The sequence below is a fragment of the Argentina anserina genome, chromosome 2 (assembly GCF_933775445.1).
Source record: "Argentina anserina chromosome 2, drPotAnse1.1, whole genome shotgun sequence".
In the NCBI taxonomy this organism is placed as follows: Eukaryota; Viridiplantae; Streptophyta; class Magnoliopsida; order Rosales; family Rosaceae; genus Argentina; species Argentina anserina.
In genome coordinates, this window is record NC_065873.1 from 26248208 (window position 1) to 26272104 (window position 23897).

At 39.5% G+C, this 23897-nt stretch overlaps 5 protein-coding genes and 1 non-coding gene across 6 annotated transcripts; 2 read left to right on the top strand and 4 right to left on the bottom strand.

The window, feature by feature from the left end:
- The first annotated feature begins 778 nt into the window (after window positions 1–778).
- LOC126783309 (uncharacterized) lies at window positions 779–3223 on the top strand. The gene is made up of 5 exons (XM_050508757.1): window positions 779–1146; window positions 1476–1590; window positions 1700–2305; window positions 2404–2581; window positions 2791–3223. Exons 1-5 carry the CDS (start codon window positions 1070–1072, stop codon window positions 2814–2816), a joined length of 1002 nt encoding a protein of 333 aa, XP_050364714.1. The 5' UTR covers window positions 779–1069; the 3' UTR covers window positions 2817–3223.
- Window positions 3224–3502: 279 nt separating this feature from the next.
- LOC126783719 (protein TRIGALACTOSYLDIACYLGLYCEROL 5, chloroplastic) lies at window positions 3503–5088 on the bottom strand. Its single transcript, XM_050509235.1, has 4 exons — window positions 5009–5088; window positions 4879–4923; window positions 4020–4052; window positions 3503–3900 (listed from the first exon to the last, which is right to left on the bottom strand). The coding sequence occupies exons 1-4, from the start codon at window positions 5046–5048 to the stop codon at window positions 3746–3748; spliced, it is 273 nt and encodes a 90-aa protein (XP_050365192.1). The 5' UTR covers window positions 5049–5088; the 3' UTR covers window positions 3503–3745.
- Window positions 5089–8079: 2991 nt separating this feature from the next.
- Window positions 8080–10136, bottom strand: LOC126784268 (uncharacterized). The gene is made up of 2 exons (XM_050509746.1): window positions 8363–10136; window positions 8080–8177 (listed from the first exon to the last, which is right to left on the bottom strand). The coding sequence occupies exons 1-2, from the start codon at window positions 10086–10088 to the stop codon at window positions 8080–8082; spliced, it is 1824 nt and encodes a 607-aa protein (XP_050365703.1). The 5' UTR covers window positions 10089–10136.
- A 3634-nt stretch (window positions 10137–13770) lies between these two features.
- On the bottom strand, window positions 13771–16374 carry LOC126784269 (ribonuclease TUDOR 1-like). Its single transcript, XM_050509747.1, has one exon. The coding sequence runs from the start codon at window positions 16372–16374 to the stop codon at window positions 13771–13773; it is 2604 nt and encodes an 867-aa protein (XP_050365704.1).
- Window positions 16375–17002: 628 nt separating this feature from the next.
- On the bottom strand, window positions 17003–19591 carry LOC126783313 (uncharacterized). Its single transcript, XM_050508764.1, has 3 exons — window positions 18882–19591; window positions 18129–18476; window positions 17003–18034 (listed from the first exon to the last, which is right to left on the bottom strand). The coding sequence occupies exons 1-3, from the start codon at window positions 19323–19325 to the stop codon at window positions 17402–17404; spliced, it is 1425 nt and encodes a 474-aa protein (XP_050364721.1). The 5' UTR covers window positions 19326–19591; the 3' UTR covers window positions 17003–17401.
- Window positions 19592–22674: 3083 nt separating this feature from the next.
- Window positions 22675–22774, top strand: LOC126785572 (small nucleolar RNA Z279/snoR105/snoR108). Its single transcript, XR_007671102.1, has one exon. It is a non-coding gene; the product is annotated as a small nucleolar RNA Z279/snoR105/snoR108 (small nucleolar RNA).
- The last annotated feature ends 1123 nt before the right edge of the window (window positions 22775–23897 follow it).

The window sequence follows — 23897 nt, forward strand, 5'->3', positions numbered from 1 at the left end:
TAAAAATATGAACGGTAACGGTTCGACAGAATTCGGTACGTCCATTTGTTATTCGATTTTGAGGGCCTTAACGATTACCAAATTGGCTGAAAATTTGTAGAGATGATCTACACAATATTATCTCGATACTAGACGGTGTAGATGAGAAAATTCGATCAAAAAGTGGTAAAAAGATGAAAATTCGCACAAAAATCATTAGTGCGGACCTCCGCATTTGAGAAAATCTTTACATATATAATACATAATGACTTGCAACGAGTCTCTAAATCCAACAACTGAAAACGAGTTTGATATTCGATTGTATCATACGTTGAAATCATATTTAAAGATGTAATAAGAACTGTTAGTTTTTAATTTTTTTTTTCTTATTCTCATATTGTAACCATGTTAAAACCGAAACCATATATATATAGGATACGAACGACCTTTGTTATGTATCATGGATATAGAAAAACAACAAATATTGGTACTGTAACTCAATCTTGAAACATTGCTGGCAATCAAGCAAGCAAAAACAGTTTGATTCCAACTGTCGTTCACAAAAACAGCAAACTGTCGTTCACTCATTTCAGTCATTTGTTTAAAGCTTCCAGGCAGTTGCCAACTTGCCATGCCCATAATGCCGCCGTCGCACTCGTCAATACTACTGACCATCCCCCGTCACTTTCTTTAATCCCCCAATTTTGACCCCGCACCCGCCGACCCCAATACGTCGTCGTTTAGTCTTATTTTCTCGCGAATTAAATCCGCGACAACTTCAACTCGTTAAAACAGAAGACACGTCAATGGGGAGGAAATGGTTTTTGGATTTTTTTAGCTTCTTCTCTCCCCAACCACCACCTTCCTCTTCTCCTTTCTCCTCCTTCATCCATATTACGCAATCTCTCCTCCCTCCAAGTCGAGATTTGTACTCTCAATTTTGCAGTTGAAATTCCGTTTCCCATTTGAAATTTGTACATATATTTTTTTGAGCTTAGGGTTTCGTTAGTATTAATCAAACCATAGATTACACGTCCTTAGTCGTTGGTGGTGTATTTTGATTACACGATTCGCCGTGGTGGGTTCAGAAATGGCTTCGAGTTTTGATCGATGGGAGAAGGATCCATATTTCTCCGCCGCCGAGGAAGTTCAGGAATCTGCCGACAGGTGCCATTTCTGTTTATCCCTTCTTCCTTTTATCTAGCGCTCTATTGTCCGCATACATCAAATTGTCCAATTGCTGATTTGATTTACATGTAGAAAAGATCCTGTTTTTTCTTTTGTCGTGTTCGGCCCCAAATTAATAAAATTCTATGATTTACAAATTTAACCCTAATTTTCATCATCTCCTGCAATTTGTTGAATACTTGAAATACTTGTGAAGCTTCTAGTTGGTTTGGCTGTAGTGCAATGTGTATAGAAGGCATAGAGTGGCGCTCAGCTTGGTTTTGGGTTGTTACTAAATTGTGGGTGTTCTTGTTCATGTGGTTTTGAAGGATGGAATCGACATATAGAACATGGATTCACGCAAAAAAGGACAGTTCCAGTATGTGGAATCCGGAGGAACTCGGCAGGGATCTCCGTACAACTCTTGGAACTACCAAGTGGCAGGTCCTCCCTCCTCACTCTTGCTCTTTCCATCTCTGTCTTGTTGACTAGTTCTTCCGGCTGTGGATCTTGTAGAGATTAATCGATCAATTTTTTATTACTTGAAATGCAGTTAGATGAGTTTGCTCGAGCGGTCAGGTCGAGTTATGCTAGAGGTCCAAGTGAGGATGCAAGAGATAGGCACCACGAATTCATTGTTGCTATGGAGGGCCAGATTTCTGAGGTTGAAAATGCATTACGGGAATCTGCCTTTGCTGAGGGGAAGACTTCTCTGCCTTGGGTGCGTTTGGATGAAGGAGAGTGTAATGAACTAGCTTCTTTTCTTTCGGGAGCGACTGCTTCTGAAGAGAAAGTTGTTGCTAAGAGTAGAGATATTGAAAACCCACAAGTGACGGATAGAGAATCAGCACCAGATTGTGCAAAGAACTCGTGTGGTTCCCAGGAGGAGAAGTCACATGGGCATAGGAGGACAGCTAGTGCTAGTGCTGATATTGGTTCCTGGAAGATTGCAGTCTATGATGATGGCCAGTTACCATCTTCTTCTGTTATGATGATTGAACAACCTGTGCGAAAGATACCCAGTTTGTCTGGATTTATAAGTTCCATGGAATCTGCATCGAAGTTGAAGTGGTCTAAGAATGGTGTCAGGAAGTGGAAGGCAGTGGACCGTCATGAAGGCAATGATGCTGCATTGTTACCATCTTCTCAGTTGCCTAGGGTGTGTATGCTTTGATGCTTTGGTTTAGTACTTCTGATTTATTTTTTTTATTTTTCTATTTGATCTTACTAATGATTTGTTTTTTTCTGTTGATTTAGAGCATTGATGCTTGCTATGAAAGAAGCAAGAGCTGTTTGGACAGTGATTGCTATGATAAACAACTATATGGCTGGTATGGAGCAATACAGAGACAACTTCAACGATCCCAGTACTATGTGCAGTATAGCTGGCCTGCTCATGTAGCTTTTTGGATTGTTCTTCTCCTTTGCTTGATTTGTGAGTTTTGTTGAGCCCTGACAATTTCTTGTTTTCACTAGCACAGCAAATATACTACTAGTATAGTCAGAGCAGCTTAGATGTGTTGCTTATCCATGTTTTTTTATCATTTACTGACTGTGCCTTTGATATATCTGTCCCCTCTTTCTGCCATTTTAATTGATGAATATGAGGTTGCCTTCTTTATACTGATAACTCTCTCTTTGCAGTTTTGATTGCATTTCGTGCAATCTGAGGATATGACTCTCTCCCCAGTTTTTGGTAGCTCATGGAAGCGGGAGGAGAAATGGTCTCAATTCATTTAGAAACTCGATGTATGTTGTCAAAGATGGACATAGAGGTAGGAAATATTTTATCTCGTAAATGAAGTGCCAAACGGCAAACACGACCTGGAACCTTCAAAAAATTGTGTTTCTCTTTGTTGGTTTCCTGTATCATCTCTTAATCTTGATTTCGTTGATGGAGGATAGCTTCTGTTGTAATATAGTACCCAACAATATCAAAACTGTGCCAAAGTTGTTAGCGAAATGACAATAGCTCAGCTCCACTGGATCTTGTAATGTAGTTTCTCTTCCTCGTAGGCACCCCACCCTTATGTACCGGTTCTGATTGTGTAGTATATGAAAGTTCAGATTTCCTAAATTGATGGCTCACTAGTGTATCTGTGCTGACTGTGCATGTGGATGGATGAGCATAATAGAATCTTGTCGGTTGAGATGTGTGTTTTAACTTTCGACCTTTCTTTCTTCTCTTCTTTCCCCCTTGCTCTGTAGGCGTGATTTTTACTTAGTACAGGTATGCAATCGTGGGGTCTCTCTCTCTCTCCTTAGTTAATCTCTCTTTGTTAGTATATATCCACTGCGGGATGAAGAAGAATAAAAGGTTCATGAAGACTGATAAATTTGATTAAATTTTACTCAACAAGTTACATGAAGAAGAATCAAATGAATACTGAACACCAGAAGAATCTCCATCCTCCAGTTTTAAGATTTCTCTACATATAATTTGAGAGCAAACTGACTAGATGCTAGTTGACCATCTTCTTAGTCACAGTGGCTTGTGCTGACATGAAGACTGCAACTTTAGGGTGCTGCCAGAAATGCAACATTTACCCGGCGGAGGTTATGAATTCAGACACCTACTGCAAAATTAGCAGAGGTGAGGTTATTGCGAAGCATGAACGTCCTTATTGGTTTTCTGTTTCTGATCCTTTTTCCCAACCTCTATACCATGAAATGTGACCCCAGAAGAATGATACTGACTACCATATCCAGTGCCAAAGCCCCATCCAAGACCTAGTCCAACACCACAGCCTCCACCTTCCAAACAAAATGCCACACTAACGACATTAACACAATCTTATCTGCACATAAAAAATTAAATACAAAACTTTCTAGAAATTTAAGTAAAACATTCCAGTTTGACTAAAAGGGAATACCTAGACCAAGACCCAAGAAATTCAAAGGTGTGCCTGTAGCAGAGAAACAATTGAAATTAGCAAATGCTCAGATATACAAGCAAGTGAAGAAAAAATTGATCCCAAAAATTACTATATGTAATGAATTGGGAAACAAGTTCTTGGAAGTTCCAAGTATGGTAAAAACATAAAAAAGACCAAGAGCACTCTCTAAAGGGAATGAATCAAATGTGCATACGATAAGCCTACTATCTATCTAAACCCTGGAGAAGGATTGAATCCTAATATCCCTTTTCTCGCACACTCGCAGTTCCTGCCTAAGAAAAACCAAAACTATTGATCTCACAACCATCTTAACTAAGCCTCTAGTTACAGTAACCTAATTCCCTTAGTTCCAAAAGAGTGTCACCTACTGCAAGTCCAATCTACACTGCGGCAGTTCTTTCAAGTTTCTCATGAACCAAAAAGGCTCCTAGCCTAGGACCAAGACATCGTCGGCTAAAAATTCTCAACATAAACAAGTGAATAAACTGATATATCACAATCCTCCGGCATTGATCCTATCTCCCAAATCCCAATGGCCACAAACGATGACCTCTGGCAAACTGAATTCCTGGTTTGTCTAGTGTTTGAACAATCTAACATGATGCAATGAAGTTGTACACCAAACTCCTTAGACCTACTAAATCTTTTGTGTTTTCTCCAGAAGCTAGTTAGTGGCAATCATATGACCCCTAAATTTTCCATTTTCCAATCAGATTCACTGAGACTCTGCAACTAAAATGATTATGGAAGAGTGATCATGCCCATCAATAGTGAAATCAAACAGAATAAAAAAAGATAGAAATGCGAGAACAAAAATAGAGGAGGAAGAACAAACCTCCGAAACCCCAGCCAACCCCAAAACCGCAGCCAACGCCAAATCCTACAGAGAAAAACGGAATCGGTCAAAGGGCCACAGCAGAAATAATATAGATGAGACCCCAAAGAAGTTTTTGTTCAGATCATACCAAAGCCAACCCCAGCTCCATTGAAGTTGGTAATCACCATTACTGCTACTGTAAAATTGCAGGCGGGGGTGATATCGAAGTTTGAGCAACACCAATCCCAAATAGTGGTCATTTTTGCTTTATAAGATAAACCCATGGGCACTGGAATTGGGAACGTTGTTTGGACTGGGCCAGCTCCGGCCTTTCGGCCCAATTATATATAGAAACTAGTGATTTCTTGTTGGTGGCTAGTGATCTATATAATTACCAAACCATGAGAGGTTTATTGTGGTTTAATTATTGTGATATTGATGAATGTGTTCATACTGTTGAACAATGCTTCATTTTTGCATTTGTATCTAAAGCAATCAGATTTGCATCTGAAGCCACATATGGTAACTATCCCAAACTTCTTTTGTGGCCGGAAATATCTATTGTTTCCCCTTGTGCTTTACAAATTGAAGAGACAGAGAGAGACAGAGAGGGCATACGGCCAATTTAATTGTAAATCACTTGTGTGGTAGGTTTCTTGTATTGTTTAAAAAGAAATATTTACCGTAGCGGCGCCAAAGGCTCCAGGCCACCACGATATCGATCATTTCGATGTTGATCAAGAGAGATGCCGAAGATTGGACTCACAGGAGAGTTGGTCGAGAATGGTACGTGTTTCCTAGTCATTCTCTTCTCGAGTCTCGACCTGCTGCAGTTCTTATAGGGAATTGAAGGACATTAATGGGTTTGGATTGCTCTAGTCTCTAGATAGATCTCAGATCCTCCAAATGATGCAACTATGACAGAAATGTATGATCTAGGGCGCGCTAACTCGAGCCAGTGCGCGCTATATATGGTCAATTAGCAATTCAGCACTACTACAATGCAAAAATCGTATCAGACGACAGTTTTTGCCAAAAACCATCGTCGGATATATAACTGCAGTCATTCAGTATCTCCATCTACTCCGTCGTCGACATTAGAATCAGAATCAGTCGGTAATTTTTATTTGGATGGTTGGGTTAAAAGATTACTGAGAGTAACTTATTCCCAGCTCTATCATTGATAAGCAAATAAAAATCAAGCTCTTGCTATTTTAGGGTTAGTGGGTACAGAATACTCAACGCATGTTTGGTTCCTTGTGGTACAAGACAGTATATATTGACAAATAAGATTACAATATAACTTGATGCTGAAAATTTAGGGAATTAGGGAATGCTTATGAGGCAATTATGGAACTCATTTGTTGCTGTTACATGTTTGAGCTTGCTGGCATTATGGAGAGTGAGGTGAAAAATCAGATTACATCAAAATTAGGAATCTTGAATTTGAATTGTTAGATTTCAATTAACTAAAAGTCTTAAGTTTACTGCACTAGTGTTCCCGAATGTTAAAGAAGCTACTTTGGCGTAGAGCTGCATGTAGAAATTGATTTAGGGGATATATGTTGAATATGCATGAAATTTTGAACGGTTAGAGATTTCAATGAACTAAAAGTCAAAAGTTTATAGCAGTAGTGCTGCCGGAAAATTAAAGAAGCTATTTTGGTGTAGAGCTATAGAAGTTGATTTAGAGAGTAATTGGTGCTGGGTGTTAATCTGCCTAACTCACCAATATTGTAATTGCATTTAGTACTGTGCATGCAACTCGAACATGGATATATACATCTTTCCTTCTCGATAATTTCTTTTTATCAAATATGTTGGAGTACGTGGCCATCCTCCTTTTACTTCTCTAATGTAATCTGCTTATTGGTAAATTAAATATCTTGATCTGTAGAAGTTGCTTCAAGTGACAAACTTAGAAATGTCTTCATGATGAGACATATATATTATTATGATTTATTTGTTCACCATTGAAAAATGATAAGAAAGAATCGGCTCGAGATTTTTGAGGTCCGTCAGTTTGAGAACGATTGCTGAAAAGTAATGATTTGACAATGTGAAGATTTTTTTTAAACGAAAATAAAATAAAATACATAGTAAGGGGACTAGACCAAAATTATGCCGAGAGAAAAAAAATCCAAAAGAAAAAGAAAAGGAAAAGAGATAATCCTACTATGAAAACCGATAATTCAGAAATTACAAGCAATTAACTTGTAAAAACTTGACGAGCATACTATGGGGAGTATCATAACAATAAAAAGAGTCATTGGTGAGGCCTAAATTGGTTATTCTATCAGCTACCACATTTCATTCTTTGAATATATGACTGTATCGAAAATACATCAGGCGGATTTTAGATAGACAGTTGTGCTAACAGACTCTTAAGTTCCATGGGGAGAGAAAATATTTAGAAGAAAAACATGCTACCACACTTACAGAGTCACTTTCCAATCATAAGTAAAACCAACCTCTAGCAATAACAATTTCATTTACCAAAATCACAACATAAAACTCAGAATAAAATGAAGAATTCTAACCACGTGATTGACAAAAACCCCTAAAAAGCCACCTGAAGTATCCCAAAAAACACCACCACATGCTGGTGGACCTGGGTTACTTTTAGCCAATCCACCAGTGTTAACTTTAACCCAAGGATAAATTGGTGTCTATCATAAAACATGATGTATTTTTGGAGCCTTACAGCGGTTGGAAACAACACCAAGAGAGACCAATAAACGGGCATCAAGAACACTTTTAAAGTGACCAGGAGCAAAATGGCTAATTTGACGAATCCAATCCAAAATTGAGCAACACAACTTAGAGAAAATAGGGGGACGATTGTCAAACCTTAGCCTATTCCGAACCTTCCATAAAGTCATGAAGGTAAACATGCATGCCGCTAGTCACATATTATAAAGCTGAGAGGAGAAAAGTTTTCGACAATATCTTACTCAAAAATCTATCAAAAGTAAAAGTGAAAAAAAAAGTGTGAATCTGAACTGCTAGCCACTTCTAGACAAGTTGAAAAAAAGGGCAATGTAAAGATTTTGGTGTGCATGAGAATGCAGCTTTTGTTTTAAACTTCTACTTGCGCGAGATTCATAATTTAATTTGGGCTGAAGAAACTTCAGCGTTTGACAAGTTATTATCAGCAAAGATAAATATCGATCATTGAGGCTCGACATAATTTGCAGATACGTACGTACCATCCATCTATTACAATTTACATCCTTTTGCCCTTTCCTGCTTCCTTCTGCTACTTTCTTCCTTTACCATATTATGCACTAGAGGCTCTTCTAAAATAGTGGACAGACCTGAAAAAACAGAACCAAAAGTGATCAATTATACCTGCTCTCATGCACGCCATATGTTAGAAAGAAAAGAAGAAACAAAACCAAAACAGTACCAAGCCATTTGAATTTCAAAAACCCATCATTCTTATTCTCTTACTGCATGCGTGTGTATCATAAAAATATATGAGTTCGAAACCTATATTTACCTTTGTTCGCCATCAAAACTTTCATCATTTCTTGATGGTTTTCTTGCTTGTTATGATTACCACCTTCATTGTTACCCTTATCACCTTCTGATTTTTGTACCTCTTTAACTTGAATAATTGCCATGGTGGACCTGGCACTGGCGAAAATCCACGTTGCGTCCATTTGTTTGCTGATCATCCGTGCTGCATAGTACGGAATATTGACCCTGATCTGACTGCTCTTCTCAGACTTGATGCAGCCATTGATGAACATGACACAGTCCATCAAGCTTTCTCTTGTCAACCCTTTCATGTCATAAGCCTGTGATCTTCTCCACAGACTTTTCCCATGAGAGTTAGCTGGACGTGACAAGCAGAGAGCTCTTGTTGCGTCTCTAATGGCGGAATCTGGATCCCTAAGCAGTATTTGACACTGAGCTCTATTGCTATAGAGTACCATTCTCTCTTGTCTCAGCCTTACTGGGCAGAGAGCTAATGCTTCAGAGTACTTGATTAGAGCTTCCTCTACTTCTCCTTTACAAAAAAGATGATTTGCTTCTTGTTTTATCAAATCCACCAAAACCATTGTTTCTTCCCATATTTCTCTAGACAACAAAGCTCTCTCTTTCTTGCTCCTCTCTATCAAACTCCATAACTCTTCAAAAGTTTCGTTCTTGTTCAATTTTCTTTGCTTGTAATCGAGAAGAAGTGTTTTTGCAATTGTTTCCCCTAAGTTTGATCTATGATCTCCAAGGCTTCTGAGTTCAACCAAATCAATGAGAAACAAAGATGAAATGTCAAGAACCGTGTACCTTGTATCCGTGTCTTTGAGAAGTAGCAAAAGGCAATCAATCCCCATGTACTGCCAATCATCTGAAGACCTTGACAAATTACACAGGCGCTCGATAACCTCTTTCGATTCAGCTATTTTTCTCCTTCCATATTTACTATAACACAATATTCGAATGAGTCCAATCCCAGCAGGGGAATCATGGTTAGCCAATAACCCACCCCACATGCTACACAACTCTCTCAAAAACTCTTGCTTGCAAATAAGTTTCAAAGCCAGAGGCCTTTGTTTGCAAGCAAAGCAGTTTAAGATGTAGAGAGACCAGCACTGAAGTTGACTAGCCCATTCGTCAGCCTTGGAGTTCTCCATCTCCAAACCTCCAACACCTCGTGTAACCAAATCACAGTGGTATTTTGGTCTTTTGCTTCTATCCTTCACTCCCACAAAGCTAGCATACACCACATCAACACATGTCGAAGCTAGTTCCATGGCTAACTTCACCATCTCCTCTTCATGATCTGCAACGAGCTTAAAGGTATTCTCGTAGCTTGCAAGGTGCCCGAGGGCTCGAACAGCCACCCGTTGCTCCACCCAGCTCATCTTCCCTCTCAGAAGCTCGAGCAGCGGGGATATCACACCCGATTCCACTGCCATTTCTGCAAACTCGACTCGGTTCATGGTGTAAGAACCGATGACATGAGCAGCGTAGTAAGGAATGTATATGTTCTGGTGTTTCTGAAGCCAACGACTACTCTGGTCTTTGGTGCCTTTGTGGATTAGCCTTGCCATGCACTCAAATATGCCCAGGTTTGGGAACTCTTGGTCATCAGGGTGAGTCATAGCAATGTGCCATAGGCTGCTCAGCACCAGAACATTTTCTTGGTCGTCTCTGAGAGGCAGTTGCTTGAAACAGGTTGCTAGTGTGGCTCTCCTCTTGAAGGAGTCGGGTTCTTTCATTGCGCAGAAGAAACAGAACTGAGTCGCGCAGCCACCATGCTCCCTCCCTTTTTTCCTCATGGAGTCCATGATTGACAGATTGAGGGACAAAAGGGTTGAGTTCGGGGAGGGGGGGTTGATTAGGGTTTGAGATTGTGGACAAAAATAAGTGGGAAAGGAACAGGTTAAAAAGGTAAGAGGTGCACGGGGGTTTGAGCTTTGGAACATTAACAGCGCATGTCTGTAACTCTGTATATATGGGATTTAAAATCTTATTCTTTTAAAGTCTCACTTAACTTTTGAATTAGCTGTGAGCCTTATTTTCAAAATAGATCGATACCTCATGATCATAAAGTCGCCTGGCAAAGACTACTGTATGACTGTCTCATGTTGCACAGTGAATTCTATATTTGAATTAACGAAATTAAGAATGTAGGACTTATTTGATCTAATTAGTTTGTATGTTTTTTCTTAAATGAATCATGATATTGTCTTAGACAGAAAATCAACTTACATGTCATCATATAAACCTAATGAGGGTGAGCAACAAACTAACAATATCAAGAAAATTTAGGTAATTCTACATATTCTAGAAGGCAATAATTTATTATAATTTTAGTTCTTGCTGAGTAACATATATAGTTATATACACATCTGCTGCATGTTACCAACTATTTTCTAAACTGCTTGCTGATGCATATATAATTTCTTTTCTCCCATGCTAAACTTCATGCTTCCCAGATTGAAAAGCAAGTGGTCCTCACTCCTCAGAGCCTCTCACCTGCTTCAATCTACATGTTTATTCTGTGTAAACCTTAATTTTTGTAAACAGAGAACATAATCCGTCCAAGAAAAATGTAAAGTTGTAAACCGTGTTCATATCAGATAGCCAGAAATCTTCTGTTCTATGCATAGTAATTGACATAATCATCATGTTGTCTGCTCGAACTAGCTAGATGTTTGTTTTAGCTTTTCCTTTGGCAACAGGTCTAGTGCTACTCTACTTCTCCTCTTGATCGAAAGCTGCTAGCTCTACAAGCCAAAACACATCTCCTATATATTCTCCTACGTACTTTCTGACTTATAATATATACGCAGCAAATGCGCGCATAGTGATTACAGATAGATTTGTTTCTAAATGGAGTTGAAGGACCACAGCTTGAAAATTGTAGGATAAGTTCAGTGCTTCTTTAACCTGCACAAGCAGTGTGGTTGTGCTATTGTGGTCCCTTGTTCAAGTTCCTCAACTTGATGATCTTGAAACAAATATTAAAATCCATAACCAGCAAACTAATGCTTAAATTATAAGCTGTGATTAAGACAGAAGTGATATGTGTACAGATTAAAAACAGAATTTAGTACAGATGGTGGAGGTCTCAAGAATATGCGGCTACTATACGAACATACTATACATAGATCATAGAAAGCATGAAACCCCTGAAAAAGGGCAGTTTAGACACTCTAATTTCACTACAAGTAGTAATGGGGAATTTAAAATATGCTACTGTGACTTTGTGTTTTTACTCTGGATGTTGCATAGTATATTGTCGATCTGTTGGTACAATTGGCGTGGATACTAGATGCATTGGTTCCTAAGCTCCTCATGATGAAGACTATGCAGAGATCATAATATAGAGGCAAGCAACATACAGATGACAGATCATAATATGCATACTATGGACACTTATATTCAATCATCAAATGAATATATACAGAATAACAGATTCACACCCTCATTTCTTGTGTAAATTAGATTGATTATTGAATATGCAATGGAGGCCTACTAATTCCACCCTTAGTGCCAGTTATGTTGACAAAAAAATCTACTATTACTCATCAAACAATAATAAAGGAAGTTGCATGTCATATGAAACAGTATAAACCTTGTCTAAAACAGAAATTAAGCTGCGATACAGTCTTTACTCCAAATTCCTCAAGTTGTATATGTTGTTACTTATTAGAATTCCCTTCCAGAGCTTGAGCTGCTGCCTGTCTTCATCTTCATCTTCATCCTCATGTTTTCACTCATTTCAGCATACCATTCTGCACAAGCTCCAAATCTAAGTACAGTAGGGAGGTAATACAGTACATACTCTCCCTATCAGACTGTTGTCAAATAACTAACTCTGAATTTGTTCTCCACAAATAACTCCCTATCTGTCCAAAAACAACCACTTCTGCCAAATGTTTAGCCGGAATACCAAGAATAATTGGTTCATCGGTTTCATACTGTTTCTAAACTAGGCCGTCTTTCTTAACAAGTTGTATAAAAACTCACTTTCAAAAGGATTTAGATATGGTTTCACCTCATACTATTTAATGTGTGTTAGATGAGTTGGTATGAGTACATATCTGGCCTAGAGTAGTGATGAACATATATAGTAATCTGCTGATGGTACTAACTATATTCTAAACGGCTGAATCATGGAAGTATAAAACATTTTTTTTCTCCCATGCTAAGCTAGCTTCATGCTTCATGCTTCCCACAAGAAAAGAAAGTGGTCCACACAAGTCTCTTCCCTTCTTCATTCTTCATGCTCACCTTGTGTAAATCAGACTTAGTTTTGTATAGAACAAACAAGACAGTAGATCTTCAGTATCTAGCAAACACTATCCAACTAATCAATGTAAACAAGTGTTTAAACAAAAGGTACAGTATTTGGCACGATCATCATGTTGTTGGCTTGGACTCGGTACATGTTTACTTCCTTTTTACCTTTTTTCAACAGGCATAATGCTATTCTAATACTCCTACAGATCACTGTAATAGCCGAATCCACATCTATTTATTCTTGTACTTTCTGGCTTAAAATAGTGCAGCAAAATATATTGCATAACAGATGGATTACCTGCTAAACGGAGGTGAAGGACCACTTGCTGGCCTTGAAATGGTATAAATATGTTCAGTTAAGTGACTCTAACCTTGCAGAAGACAAATTTTGGTCGTTGTCCCGAACTTAAACTTTCATATAACTATTAAATCTAGATATAACTAGCACATACTCTAAAACTGTGTTAACGAACTGATATGTGCAGATTACTGATAGATTAAGTACAACTGGTGGAAGTCTCAATAATATATAGCTACAAGCCTACAATATATTTATACTATATATGTGTGTGTGTGTGTGTGTGTGTGTGTGTGTGTGTGTGTGTGTGTGTGAGTATATATATATCATGGAAAGAAAGTGAGGTTATAAGCGTTGAACACATTCAGAGACTTCCATTGTCTTTATAAATGTTAACTGAGGTTAAGCAAATAAAAACACCTCTGCAGCTGGTGTACTAATCATGAATGTGCCTCGAATGCAAATATAACATGCATGCATGATTATGTGCTTACTTTATTGCTTGTTTATGACTGTGCCTTAGTTTCCAAGCTCATCATGATGCAGATTGCAGACTGAATCTAGATGCACATATTCGATTGAGACTTCCATTGAATACTGTTGGTTAATAGTTAGCGGAAAAAATATTGCCGTTAGAAATACAACGTGGTTCTTTGATCCAGAAACAGAAAGGAAATAAAAAACATAATGTGGTTTGGCAACAGAAAATCAAAGATGCAGTTCAGAAATTCAATTCAATCTTTATTTAATGCTGGCTTAAAATAGGAGTGATACATAGTAGCTGTGATGCAAATTAATTCCATCACTAGCAATCATCAGTTAGTAACAGAATTCTTTTAACAAAAAAGAAATTATCATCTCTTGCCCACGACCTTTCTTGCAGGAGCAGGAGGAGCTCTGTATACATAATGCTCAGACTGATAATAATCATGCCACATACCCCGCCGGAAGGTTTGTGCTTCTTGCTCAAACTTTCTCAAGTTACGAGACTGCCACGACCTCTTCTGGTTATCTAGACTAGCAAGTCCATTCTGAAGCATCGCAGCATTTATACTGTCAACATCACCAGCTGCAACAAGAGTTACCATAAGAGCTGGTCCGGTTCCTTGGTGAAAGGCAAATTTTCCTCCAGAAATATTTCTTCCCTCAATCACGGCCGTGAACTCTTTCCCCAATATACACTCGCACAAATACTTTTCTGCTTCTTCACCAAACTCCTCCTTCAAGCTCGGGACAATTACATGTGCAAGGCTGCATAGCTGAGCAAGACCAGGTGCAGTGGCCGCAGAAGAATTAAGAGGCTGTAGTCGACTGTAAGGGACAAGCTCTTGAATACCATAGTCAATGTAGAACACCTCAAACCTATCTTTTCGTTTATTGACAATCCTAGCTCGGTTCCAAGTATTATCTGTACTAAATTGAGCAAGGACAATGTCACCATTCCTAGGATCAAAAGCATCATTTACAGAAGGAGCTTCATCAAGATCCAAAGAAGCAAGCTGTTGCTGAATAGAGGCACTCTTCTGGTCTCCAACTGTCTGCACATAGAATTTACCGCTGCCTAAGACTTTTGTAACTACCACCTTTAGTTCTTTCTGTTTGTTGGATTTCCCTTCAAAATTCTCCCAAATTTTCAGCTTCTTTGTTTTTGCATCTTTCATAGCTCTTTCTAGAAGGTGGCCATCTTGGATCTTATCACTGCCACCAAAGGGAATATATTTTGCAAGGCCAGCTTCAACAAGAGCAATTGACACATTGGTCCCTGATTCCCATAATCTTCCCAAGAAAGTTCCATTTCTATCAACAGTCTCCACTTCAATTTGAACATCTCTCTGCATTAATCTTTTCCTCATTACTGCAATTGCTTCATCTGAATAAGGCTCATCACGACCGGGACATCGCACACCGGAGAACGAAAAGGAAATGCTGCAAGTCTCCTTAGGAAGATATAATTTAAAACGATGGCCGCTGAGGACATATTCCACAACTGCAGAAACTCTCCTAGTTTGCTGCAAGGATGGCAAGACTTCTCTTGCTTTTTCGGCCGTCGCCATTGTCAAGTCTGTCAAGCGCACAACAGGGGCCTCCTTTGAAGAATGTACTCCCTTCTTTTCGGCCATAGCACGAGCTTCGGCAGCAAGAAGGGCATCGTAGTGTGTTGATCTCTCCTCAAAATCTAAATGTTTGATAACCATGCCGAAGCCACATTCGACAAGAAGCTCAGCAACATTTTGTTCTTGCCCCTCAGCCTTAACAAAGACCGATCCAAAATCTGTCACTCTTGAAGACTCTGCATCTGCTTTCCTGACATTCCTTGTGTACTCCATTTGAACATTCACGTCGCGTCCAATAAGAAGTGTCCTCAGAAACTCCTTGGCTTCTCGTGCATATGCCGCAGGCTCATCACCTCTACGAGGATTTCCCAATTTCGGACACCGAATATTTGAAAGATTAACTCTCCGCTCGCCGGAATCATTAGCCACAATGATACATTCCCCATTCACAACCTCCACAACTGTTCCGACGAAATCATCGTCATGAATTGGCTTGGAGTTTGTAATTGGGATTACAAAGTGCTTCCATATCCTCCGCTTGGTCTTCTTCGCTTCAAGCTCTGCATTATTGAGCAGCCGCTTTGCATCTTCTTCCATAACTTTCGCGCTCCATGGTGCATATCTAGCATAACCTTCCTCCACAAGCTCCAGACCCAAGTCCTTTTCAGAGTCTCTATCAGGGTAAAACACAGACCCAATCAGACGGCTCAATTTATCAACACCCTCCAAAACAATACGCACATCTTTATTCAAAACACGACACTCTGTGAAAAACTTCGCTTGTAATGCAAAAGGATAAGCATTATTCGGCGACTGAGTTCCTGCAACGATTACCTCGACAAACTGAAACTCCGGAAGCAAGTAAGCTAGAAAAGTACTGCCGTCACGAACCTGCTCGACGATGGCTTCTATGGACTTGCCCTTGTTTGCAGCCACCAGAGTCTCAATGGTCTCTGGGTTGAGATGGGGAGGTAGAGTTCTTATGGATGCCTCCGCCGCACCTGGAGTTTTGTTCCAACGACCAAGACCTTTGTTAAAGGCTTGGTCCATGTGAAATAGAAGCTCAGCATAGTAAGGAGTTTTGCTTGGTGAGGTTACAGACGCCCACCCGTTTTGAACAACAAGGGCAGCAACATTCATATTGTTAAGGAAAACGGAACCATCAGTGCAGTAAACCACGTCCTTTCCGAGGCAGAGCTTCCTCAAAAACTCACGGCTGTCCCATGCAAAAGGCTCATCAGTTGTTTGATTTATACTGGCTAGTTTTGGAGCACGAATTGAGAGCAGAGTAATAGCTTTTTCCGGTGGGATTCCGGTATGGTTAGGCCAAAGGCCCTGGATAATAAGGCAATCCCCTGAGAGAACAGCCTTGACTCTAGCATTTGGGCATTCCAAGAATGCCATGACTAATCTGTTTTCTGTTTAGAGAAGTAACGACTCCTCTTTGTTTCCAAGAAGATCGTGAGTTCTTGGGATTCCTGGATCCCAGTATTTATAGGCCTCTTGAGGCAAACTGGGCTTGTTCGTTTACTAGTTCTATTATGAATATAAGGAATCCTAGGAAGTTGAGGATACATACTAGTTTTCTAGCTTGTCATGGTAACCTCGGAAGACAAGGCAAAGCCTCTTAAAGGGTGTGCTCGTTTTCTGATACTCGTTAGATTGAGAATCTGATAATTTACTTTCAGATTCTCCTCGATTTAAATTGACTCTTTTTCCTTTGTGGAATCGAAATCTAAATATGATTATTTATTTGAGTTTTTGTGATTTCGTCCAATTTTCGTGATATACTAGTGTAAAAACAACTTCGTTTCCTGATACACAATGTGGTAGTTGAAGAAGAACACAATTCAAGAACTTCATAGTAGATATTCTCTATGACACTGTTACGTGAGTTTCTTCAGTGGAAAATGATTTTCAAGTTTGGTTCAAGAACGTACTTGAATTTCTATCATACTCTAACAAGGAAATATAATTTATGCTTTAATAAACTACCCCTACAAGTCTATAACAATAGAGAACATAACATACATACTAAACGTGAAGGAATTCCAATTTCAACAAAGATCTTCAAGTACCATAGTGAAGGACTTGAAGATATACAAGAATCTTAAGATAAGTGTTTCCATGGAATCCTCATCTCAGTATACTGAATAACTGAATTGATTCTGAATGAGCTCCCTTAGACAACTCAACCATCCAAAAAAAAAACCTCACCCTTGACTACAGAATAACTTCCAGTTAGGTACAAAAAATTTCGGGCACCAGAGAAAATCTACAATCACAACTGTCCTCTATGTACAAGCTTGAAAGTGAACTGATCCAACACGAGTTCGGCATTGCAACCCAGCTTTTACTTATCAACCTATCTTTTGAATCTTTGATATTGTCAGTCCATTACAACTAGAGACCTTTCACATTTGTGTCTTCCTTAAACATCCATATTCCCCATTTTCCACACAATATTACTGACATTGGCATCATGAGACTTTTCAAGTGCAGAAACTTTGGAACGATATGCAGATGCGGTCATATTGTTCTTTACCGTCTGACCCTGAGGAAGGTCGCTGGTTTCACTCATAGAAGCATATCTTAGCTCAGCAGGGGGAATAAAACAGTCTACTGACAACCCAGGGACATTAAATGCCACTTCCTCAATTGTCCAAGCCTCTTCCATCCTCGTCTTAGTATGGCTCATTGCAGTTTCTCCAAACCTGAAAAGAGTAACTACTGAACGCCCTGAGTGAGCGATCATAATTCCCTCCACAGGCCTGTAATCATCAAGGAATGAATTGATTGTGGTCTCCCAGTATACAGCGTCACCTCCATGGTTCTGAATGCGGGTCAAATGAGAATCTTCCAAGTGTATAAGAAGACCTGTTCTCTGGCTGAAGTAGCCAAATAAAACATGCCTTATGATCTCCGCAGGCCCTTCACTCCTGGCTTTCAAAGTTAAAGGATCTGTACAAAGCTTGAGGATAAAGCAATCCTCGCCATTGATCTTCTTTTCCCCAATGCATCTTGAGTTGGTGAACATGCTAGCGGTGGTTCTTGGGTCAAGTCCCTATAAAAAAAATCGAGTGGGTAAAGTATTTAAATGATGCACGTCAAAAATAATCTGAGCTGAACGATGGACAACAAAGACCAGAACTAATTACCTGTAGTGCACGCCGCAAGGGTCTAACAGGCCCTTTAGCAGTGTGTGCACCAAGCCATGGTGTGTGCCTCCAGACAAGCTTTCCATTGCAACCAGCATGAACCTTGCTGCCACCAATGGCAAGTTCCACATACCACATATCAGGATGCATCTGCCACAGGACAAAGCCACCTGAATCCGCTGCTTTGGACGCATTACGGTTCTTCACAACCTTGCCGGCTGTCTCAAACTCAGAAGCTACCATCTTAACCTTTCCCATAGCATAAGCATTCCGAATCGAGTTCTGAAGCTTTTGCCCCCCAGAGGCTGCTGTATATTGCTGCAATATATACTGAGCAGACGAAGTTTCCTGCAACCACAATCCTCATAATCAGGGTACAGCTAAACTGGAAATGAATCTTGTTACACCCGGTAACAAAAACTTGATTTACACATTACAATGCAACAGCACCAATAAAAAGCATAAAATTCAACAATACCATCTTTTTCTTTTACTTGTTTCCTTTGGTAATAATCAAACCCAGCATGTGTGAAACTAAAGCAACTCCCTTTGAACCAAATCTCCAGGAAACAATCAACACTCCCACCAACTTTCACAGATCAACATAAACATGCACCACAATTTTGTCAATCTAAGCCATTAATCTTCATAACTGACAAACATAACTCCCAAAGTTCATAACTTCACACCCAAATTTAAACCACAATACTTACATAAAAACAGACAGAACCGTGAAACTGAGAAGGTACTTACAATGGGGGTGTCCTTAATACTGAGATGAGGGAAATGATCGACTGTGCTAACGTGCACAGGTCCCAACGGTGCACCCAAAACCCCAAGCAGCAACCTCAGATCCGACCTCTTATACGCCGAAGACGATGAGGAGCACGAAACAACCGGAGCCCTGCACAGCTGTCCCTTCATCCAATGGCCCCACTTGCCCTCCATCTTCGAATCCTCACCGTCCGTCCCATCCGGCCCTTCCTTCAACGGCGATAACGCCTCCGCAGGCGGCCTCAGCCCCCCGGATCTCGCGACCATCAGCTGCTCCGCCACGTGGTGCCTCCTCCTTCTCCGCAGAAGGCCCGACATTGGGGACGCACTCCTCGCCGGACTCTTCGCCCTGGTCTTCGCCGGCGACAGACCCCTCACGACGTCCTCCTTGAGCGCCGAAAAGAACCCCTGCTTCCTCTCCATTTTACGACTCCGCCGCTGAACTGCAGTTTTGGGCTCTCTCTCTTTCTCAGGAACAACAACAACAACAACAAAAGCAGCAATCTTTGTTTGAGTTTTGTGATGTGTTTTTGTAGGAATGGGAAAGCAAAAGTGAATGGAGACACTGAGAACAAAGCTAAGCTTGTTATAGTGAAAGAAAGCAGAGAGCTTTTTGGTTTTTGAGGACTGAGAGAGAGAGAGAGAGAAGAGATGAATGGTCAAAGTAATAGGAGAGAGATAAATTTGCCGCGAGAGACAAGCACAGTGAGAGAGAGAAGAGTAGAGTGAGAGGAGCCTGAAATCTTCCGAGTCTGCGCCTCTGTGTTTTTTTTTTCTCCTGATTCTGCGCCTTTCTTTCTTTTTTCTTCTTTACTTCTTCTCTCCTTTTCTATTTAATTAGTCTCCATCACACACAAGAGAATTTTTATTTATGATCAATATTGCAATCACAGAACACAGAGAAGATCTCGACCTTAAATACACTCTCTTTGCTTACATTACATGCAAAAGGAGGGTGCTTTTTCTTATGCGAGTAATGTTTAGCTACCAAACTTTATTGGTTGGTATTGGGTTGTCTAAAATGGTATATCAGTGAAGAGAACTTAATTAGGCGGTATTCTAGGTACATTATCTTGGACACTTAATATCGTTGTGGAACTGTGGATGTGATATATGACTTGACAAGCAGCCGATTGAGCAAGGTAGATGGTCAATTAGTAATAACAATGTGAAACCAAACAGAGCTGATTAAGGCCATAACTTAGTAAGCAACTAAATGCAAAATGATTTGTATTAATCTCTGATTTGGTGATAAGGATTTGTTGGCTGTATTTCACTTTCACTTTATCATTTTCTTCTTTGTTTAGGTGGTGGGCTGGCCAACCAAGCCAAGAAAGGACCCGGTTGGTCATATCGGCCTTTCTCATTTTGGTGCCTTCTTCCTGGGGACAATAGACCCTAGTTTAATTTCTAGTGTATTGTAGGGTTTGCTATAATACGACGACGCTCATCTGACAAACATTTTCTTTCGAAACCTTTATGATTTGTGGAGATCGAAATTTGGAGATTGGGTGAAAAATCTTTCCCGTGAGCTACGATATTTGCAGAGAGAGTTGATCAGAGACTGGACCTGATTTTAACAACGGTCAAGTGTGTCTTGGGGTACCGCGGACGCGGCAATTCATGATTCAGATGGATCTTTTAGTTGTTGGCTTGTTCTTGAGGTTGAAATTTCAAAAAGAAAGAAATAGATGGGAGAGATGAATGGATATGATCATGAACACGATCGATGTTGGTTCTATTTTATTAGGAGCGTGCTGCTTGCTTTGCTAATTAGCATGATTCAGAAACAAAGAATGTGTATGTATCATGATGAGAATTGACGAGTATTGTTAATGAAAGGGATTAATGACCCCCTCAATAGAATTTCATTAAGGTGCAAATGTTTTGGTTGCTCAAGCTTCAAGAGTTTTTGTTGCTCAAGCTAGACTTTTTGCCAAAGATCATAGTGAAAAAACAGAGCATTCCATGCACAATCCCATTTTCTACCTTTTCCATTTTCATTTGGATTTGTCTTGTTTTAATGAGTCGGTCTTTAAATGAAACAACAGTATGTGAATAGAAAATCTTCACAACAAATTATGTAAATTATACATGAATGTAACGATCCCCTCTTTTACATTTCTAAAATCGTGATGTAGACATGTAGATGTGAAATAGTTATCTTACCCAGACTTTGAGCCTGAGATGAACCATAGCCAGTAATCTTACCATATTTTTCCTAGTTAATAACCAATTGAGTGAATTGACCAAGTTGATTAGGAGGCTTCAGTTTGCAGTTTTGTTATACTAAATTACAAAGATTTGACTGATCATAAGTTGGGCGACTTTAAAGTCATTGATTTGGTTTGATAGCGACAATAGCAAAGTCACCAAAGTGTTCTCCACTTAGATACTACGATTCTAACAGAGAAAGAGCACCCACTCCCACGACACATGCTTCATGAGCACTCAATCACGTCGCCAATCACGGACCTTAATAAACCTTCATTCATCTTCTGGTATTCTCTATTAACTCCATTGTTTAAGTTGAAAGTTGAGACCAGTCTATGGGCATTTCCGCTTAAAACGCATTGATTGGAAACTGCAAATTCAGTAATCCCCTAACATATAACATACGCGATTGACATCGATGTTTCTCCGATCCCTTTTGTTTGAAATTTTATCAATCATATGTTACAGCAATCCAGCTACCAGGGGAAGAAAAAGGGAGGAAACTGAAAGTGAAACTGGTATGAGTTTCTTAAATCTGTTAACTAATTAAGGTGTAACGGTGTGAAAACATTAAGTGTGTGTAAATGAAGCATGTCTAATAAAATATGATTATCTGACTGATGCATGAAAACGTTTATTGTATATAACAGTATAAGTGAAGCTTTGTCAAATAAAATGTAGTTTTGTAACAATTAGTGTTGATTCTAGACGGTTGGTAAGTTCTCATAGACATTTGATCAGTGCTGGCTTGCAAAACCCCAAGCAAGAACACAGCTTTCACCAGTTCAATACGAGGTTCTGATGTGAAAATAAAGATCGCAAGCACACAAAGTAATAAACACGTACAATTATAAGAGGGTTATATAATCAGAGATTCTACTGGAGCAGTGGAACTTCCATTAGTTTTCGACTGTAGACCTTAGTCATCACTCTTCAATCTGTTGGATTCATTTGAACATGTATTCCAGGATGCAAATAACTTTGCAGCCGATGCTCTTGCTTATGAGATGTGACACTCGATCAACAATGCTCAGTGTGTCTAGAAGCTTTTATCAACTGATAGTACATCTAACTGAATATACAACTAGATATAAACTCACTGTACGTAGTCTCTGCATCCAATGAAGGACATGAACAAATTGTAAAGTCAGGTTCAATGAGTATTTATCTATTCATGAAACCTTCTTAGTTTCATTATGAATCAGTAATGTGGATTGTGTCTCAGATGCCTAATTTAAGCTTGTTCATCGTGAAATATAAATCTGGTACTTAATTAATTTCAAGTCTCAATCTTCTTTACTGATGCAGCACCATCTTGTTTTAAGATTGCATTCGATCTCACCTTTTCAATTGAATAAAAACAATGACATATTCAGTGTTGTAAAACTTCTTGTTGAACACCTTAGAGAGCTGTTTAGAGTGATTTGCCAGTGATTGCTTAACAAATGAAGAGTGTGTATCTAGTCCCACATCCGAACTAGGTAAAACACGGATCAAACTGCTTATTATAAGATACAAAGAGTTTGGACTCTCTAATCATGATCCTTCAGGCAGAAACGGGATGTGATGAGTGGTCAATAATCGCTATTATGCGAGATGGGTGTCCGCTCATGCCTGGTTACGACAATTGGGCACCCCCATCTTAACCATCTGATCCCAACTTTTTTAATCAGTTTTAACATTTTTCTGCTCTTCAAGTCTCTCTGTATATACATGAATGAGCCCTTGGCTTAAAGAGCCCACAACCTTGAAAGCTCAAAGAGCCCAATAAGAGTTGCTTGTCTCCCAAAAACCCAAATTGGAGCATCCTCCAACTTCCATTTTAGGGGTGGTGGTCATTCCTTTCACACTGGTGAAAGCTGTGTGGCAAACTGGTGGCAAGGAAAGCAACCTTAAACAGTTTCACCAATGTGCCCCTGTATCCAAGAGATGAATAGGGAAAAGGAAATTGATTTCTTGAATTCAACATTTTCTGTCCTTTGAATCTTGTCATGGAATAGAAGTCTAAAACTTAGCTGGATTTTAGAGGCAGCCACCCAAGATCAAGATCACTCATTAACTGAGAAAATGAAGGAATATAGGGACTAGCTGGCTAGTTGGGCCAATTAAATAAATATATACTTTCAGATAATGATGTATTCCTTACCTTATGAGCATGGACCACTTAGCGCCACACGTTTAGACAACCGTGTGGATGAGGTACACAATAAAACCACCAGTCCTTCCATATATCGATTCCTTACAAGTTTCCAACACCATCAACATTCTTCTATGCACCGGTCATCTGTAATGAAGTCATAAATCTTAACCATCCACATTACACTCGTATCGAACAATTAGTATCCTATTATGTGTTATTTACGATCACACTCGGACAATTTGCATCTCGGATATTAGATAAGAGACCGTGCACTCGATTTTGCATTGCATTTATGGGTCAATATCTCTTACCCACAGATCCTTAAGACTATGATCGGACTGCTCATCAAGCCACAATATTAAACAAATCTTTACTCAGAAACTGAGCTAGATTTTAACGGCAAAGCCATCAAGGGGTTTAGGTCGGTGTGAGGGTAATGCCCAAATGGGAAAGTGTGAACATGACAGAGCACACTGAAATTTTGAAAGTGAAAAGAAACGGGGCCGACCAATCTAAGCATCCAGGTACCATATGAGCATGCGCATTTGGTTTGCTTGAAGCTTCCTATCTGGAACTCTGGAGAATGAGTGCTCTGAATCCACAGATTTCATATTGATGCTGTGATTAACAGTGTTCATGCT

Bases quoted from the DNA above. Each gene is read 5' to 3' on its own strand.
- LOC126783309 (XM_050508757.1), top strand. From the start codon at position 1,070: ATGGCTTCGAGTTTTGATCGATGGGAGAAGGATCCATATTTCTCCGCC. The intron at 2,306-2,403 runs GTGTGTATGCTT...CTGTTGATTTAG, and splicing joins CATCTTCTCAGTTGCCTAGG to AGCATTGATGCTTGCTATGA. The intron at 2,582-2,790 runs GTGAGTTTTGTT...CTCTCTTTGCAG, and splicing joins TCTTCTCCTTTGCTTGATTT to TTTTGATTGCATTTCGTGCA.
- LOC126783719 (XM_050509235.1), bottom strand. From the start codon at position 5,048: ATGGTGATTACCAACTTCAATGGAGCTGGGGTTGGCTTTG. The intron at 4,924-5,008 runs GTATGATCTGAA...TTTTCTCTGTAG, and splicing joins TGGAGCTGGGGTTGGCTTTG to GATTTGGCGTTGGCTGCGGT. The intron at 4,053-4,878 runs GTTTGTTCTTCC...TCTCTGCTACAG, and splicing joins GGTTGGCTGGGGTTTCGGAG to GCACACCTTTGAATTTCTTG.
- LOC126784268 (XM_050509746.1), bottom strand. From the start codon at position 10,088: ATGAAAGAACCCGACTCCTTCAAGAGGAGAGCCACACTAGCAACCTGT. The intron at 8,178-8,362 runs GTAAATATAGGT...CTGTTTTTTCAG, and splicing joins AGTTTTGATGGCGAACAAAG to GTCTGTCCACTATTTTAGAA.
- LOC126784269 (XM_050509747.1), bottom strand. From the start codon at position 16,374: ATGGCATTCTTGGAATGCCCAAATGCTAGAGTCAAGGCTGTTCTCTCA.
- LOC126783313 (XM_050508764.1), bottom strand. From the start codon at position 19,325: ATGGAGAGGAAGCAGGGGTTCTTTTCGGCGCTCAAGGAGGACGTCGTG. The intron at 18,477-18,881 runs GTAAGTACCTTC...TTGTGGTTGCAG, and splicing joins GTATTAAGGACACCCCCATT to GAAACTTCGTCTGCTCAGTA. The intron at 18,035-18,128 runs GTAATTAGTTCT...TTTTTTTTATAG, and splicing joins CCTTGCGGCGTGCACTACAG to GGACTTGACCCAAGAACCAC.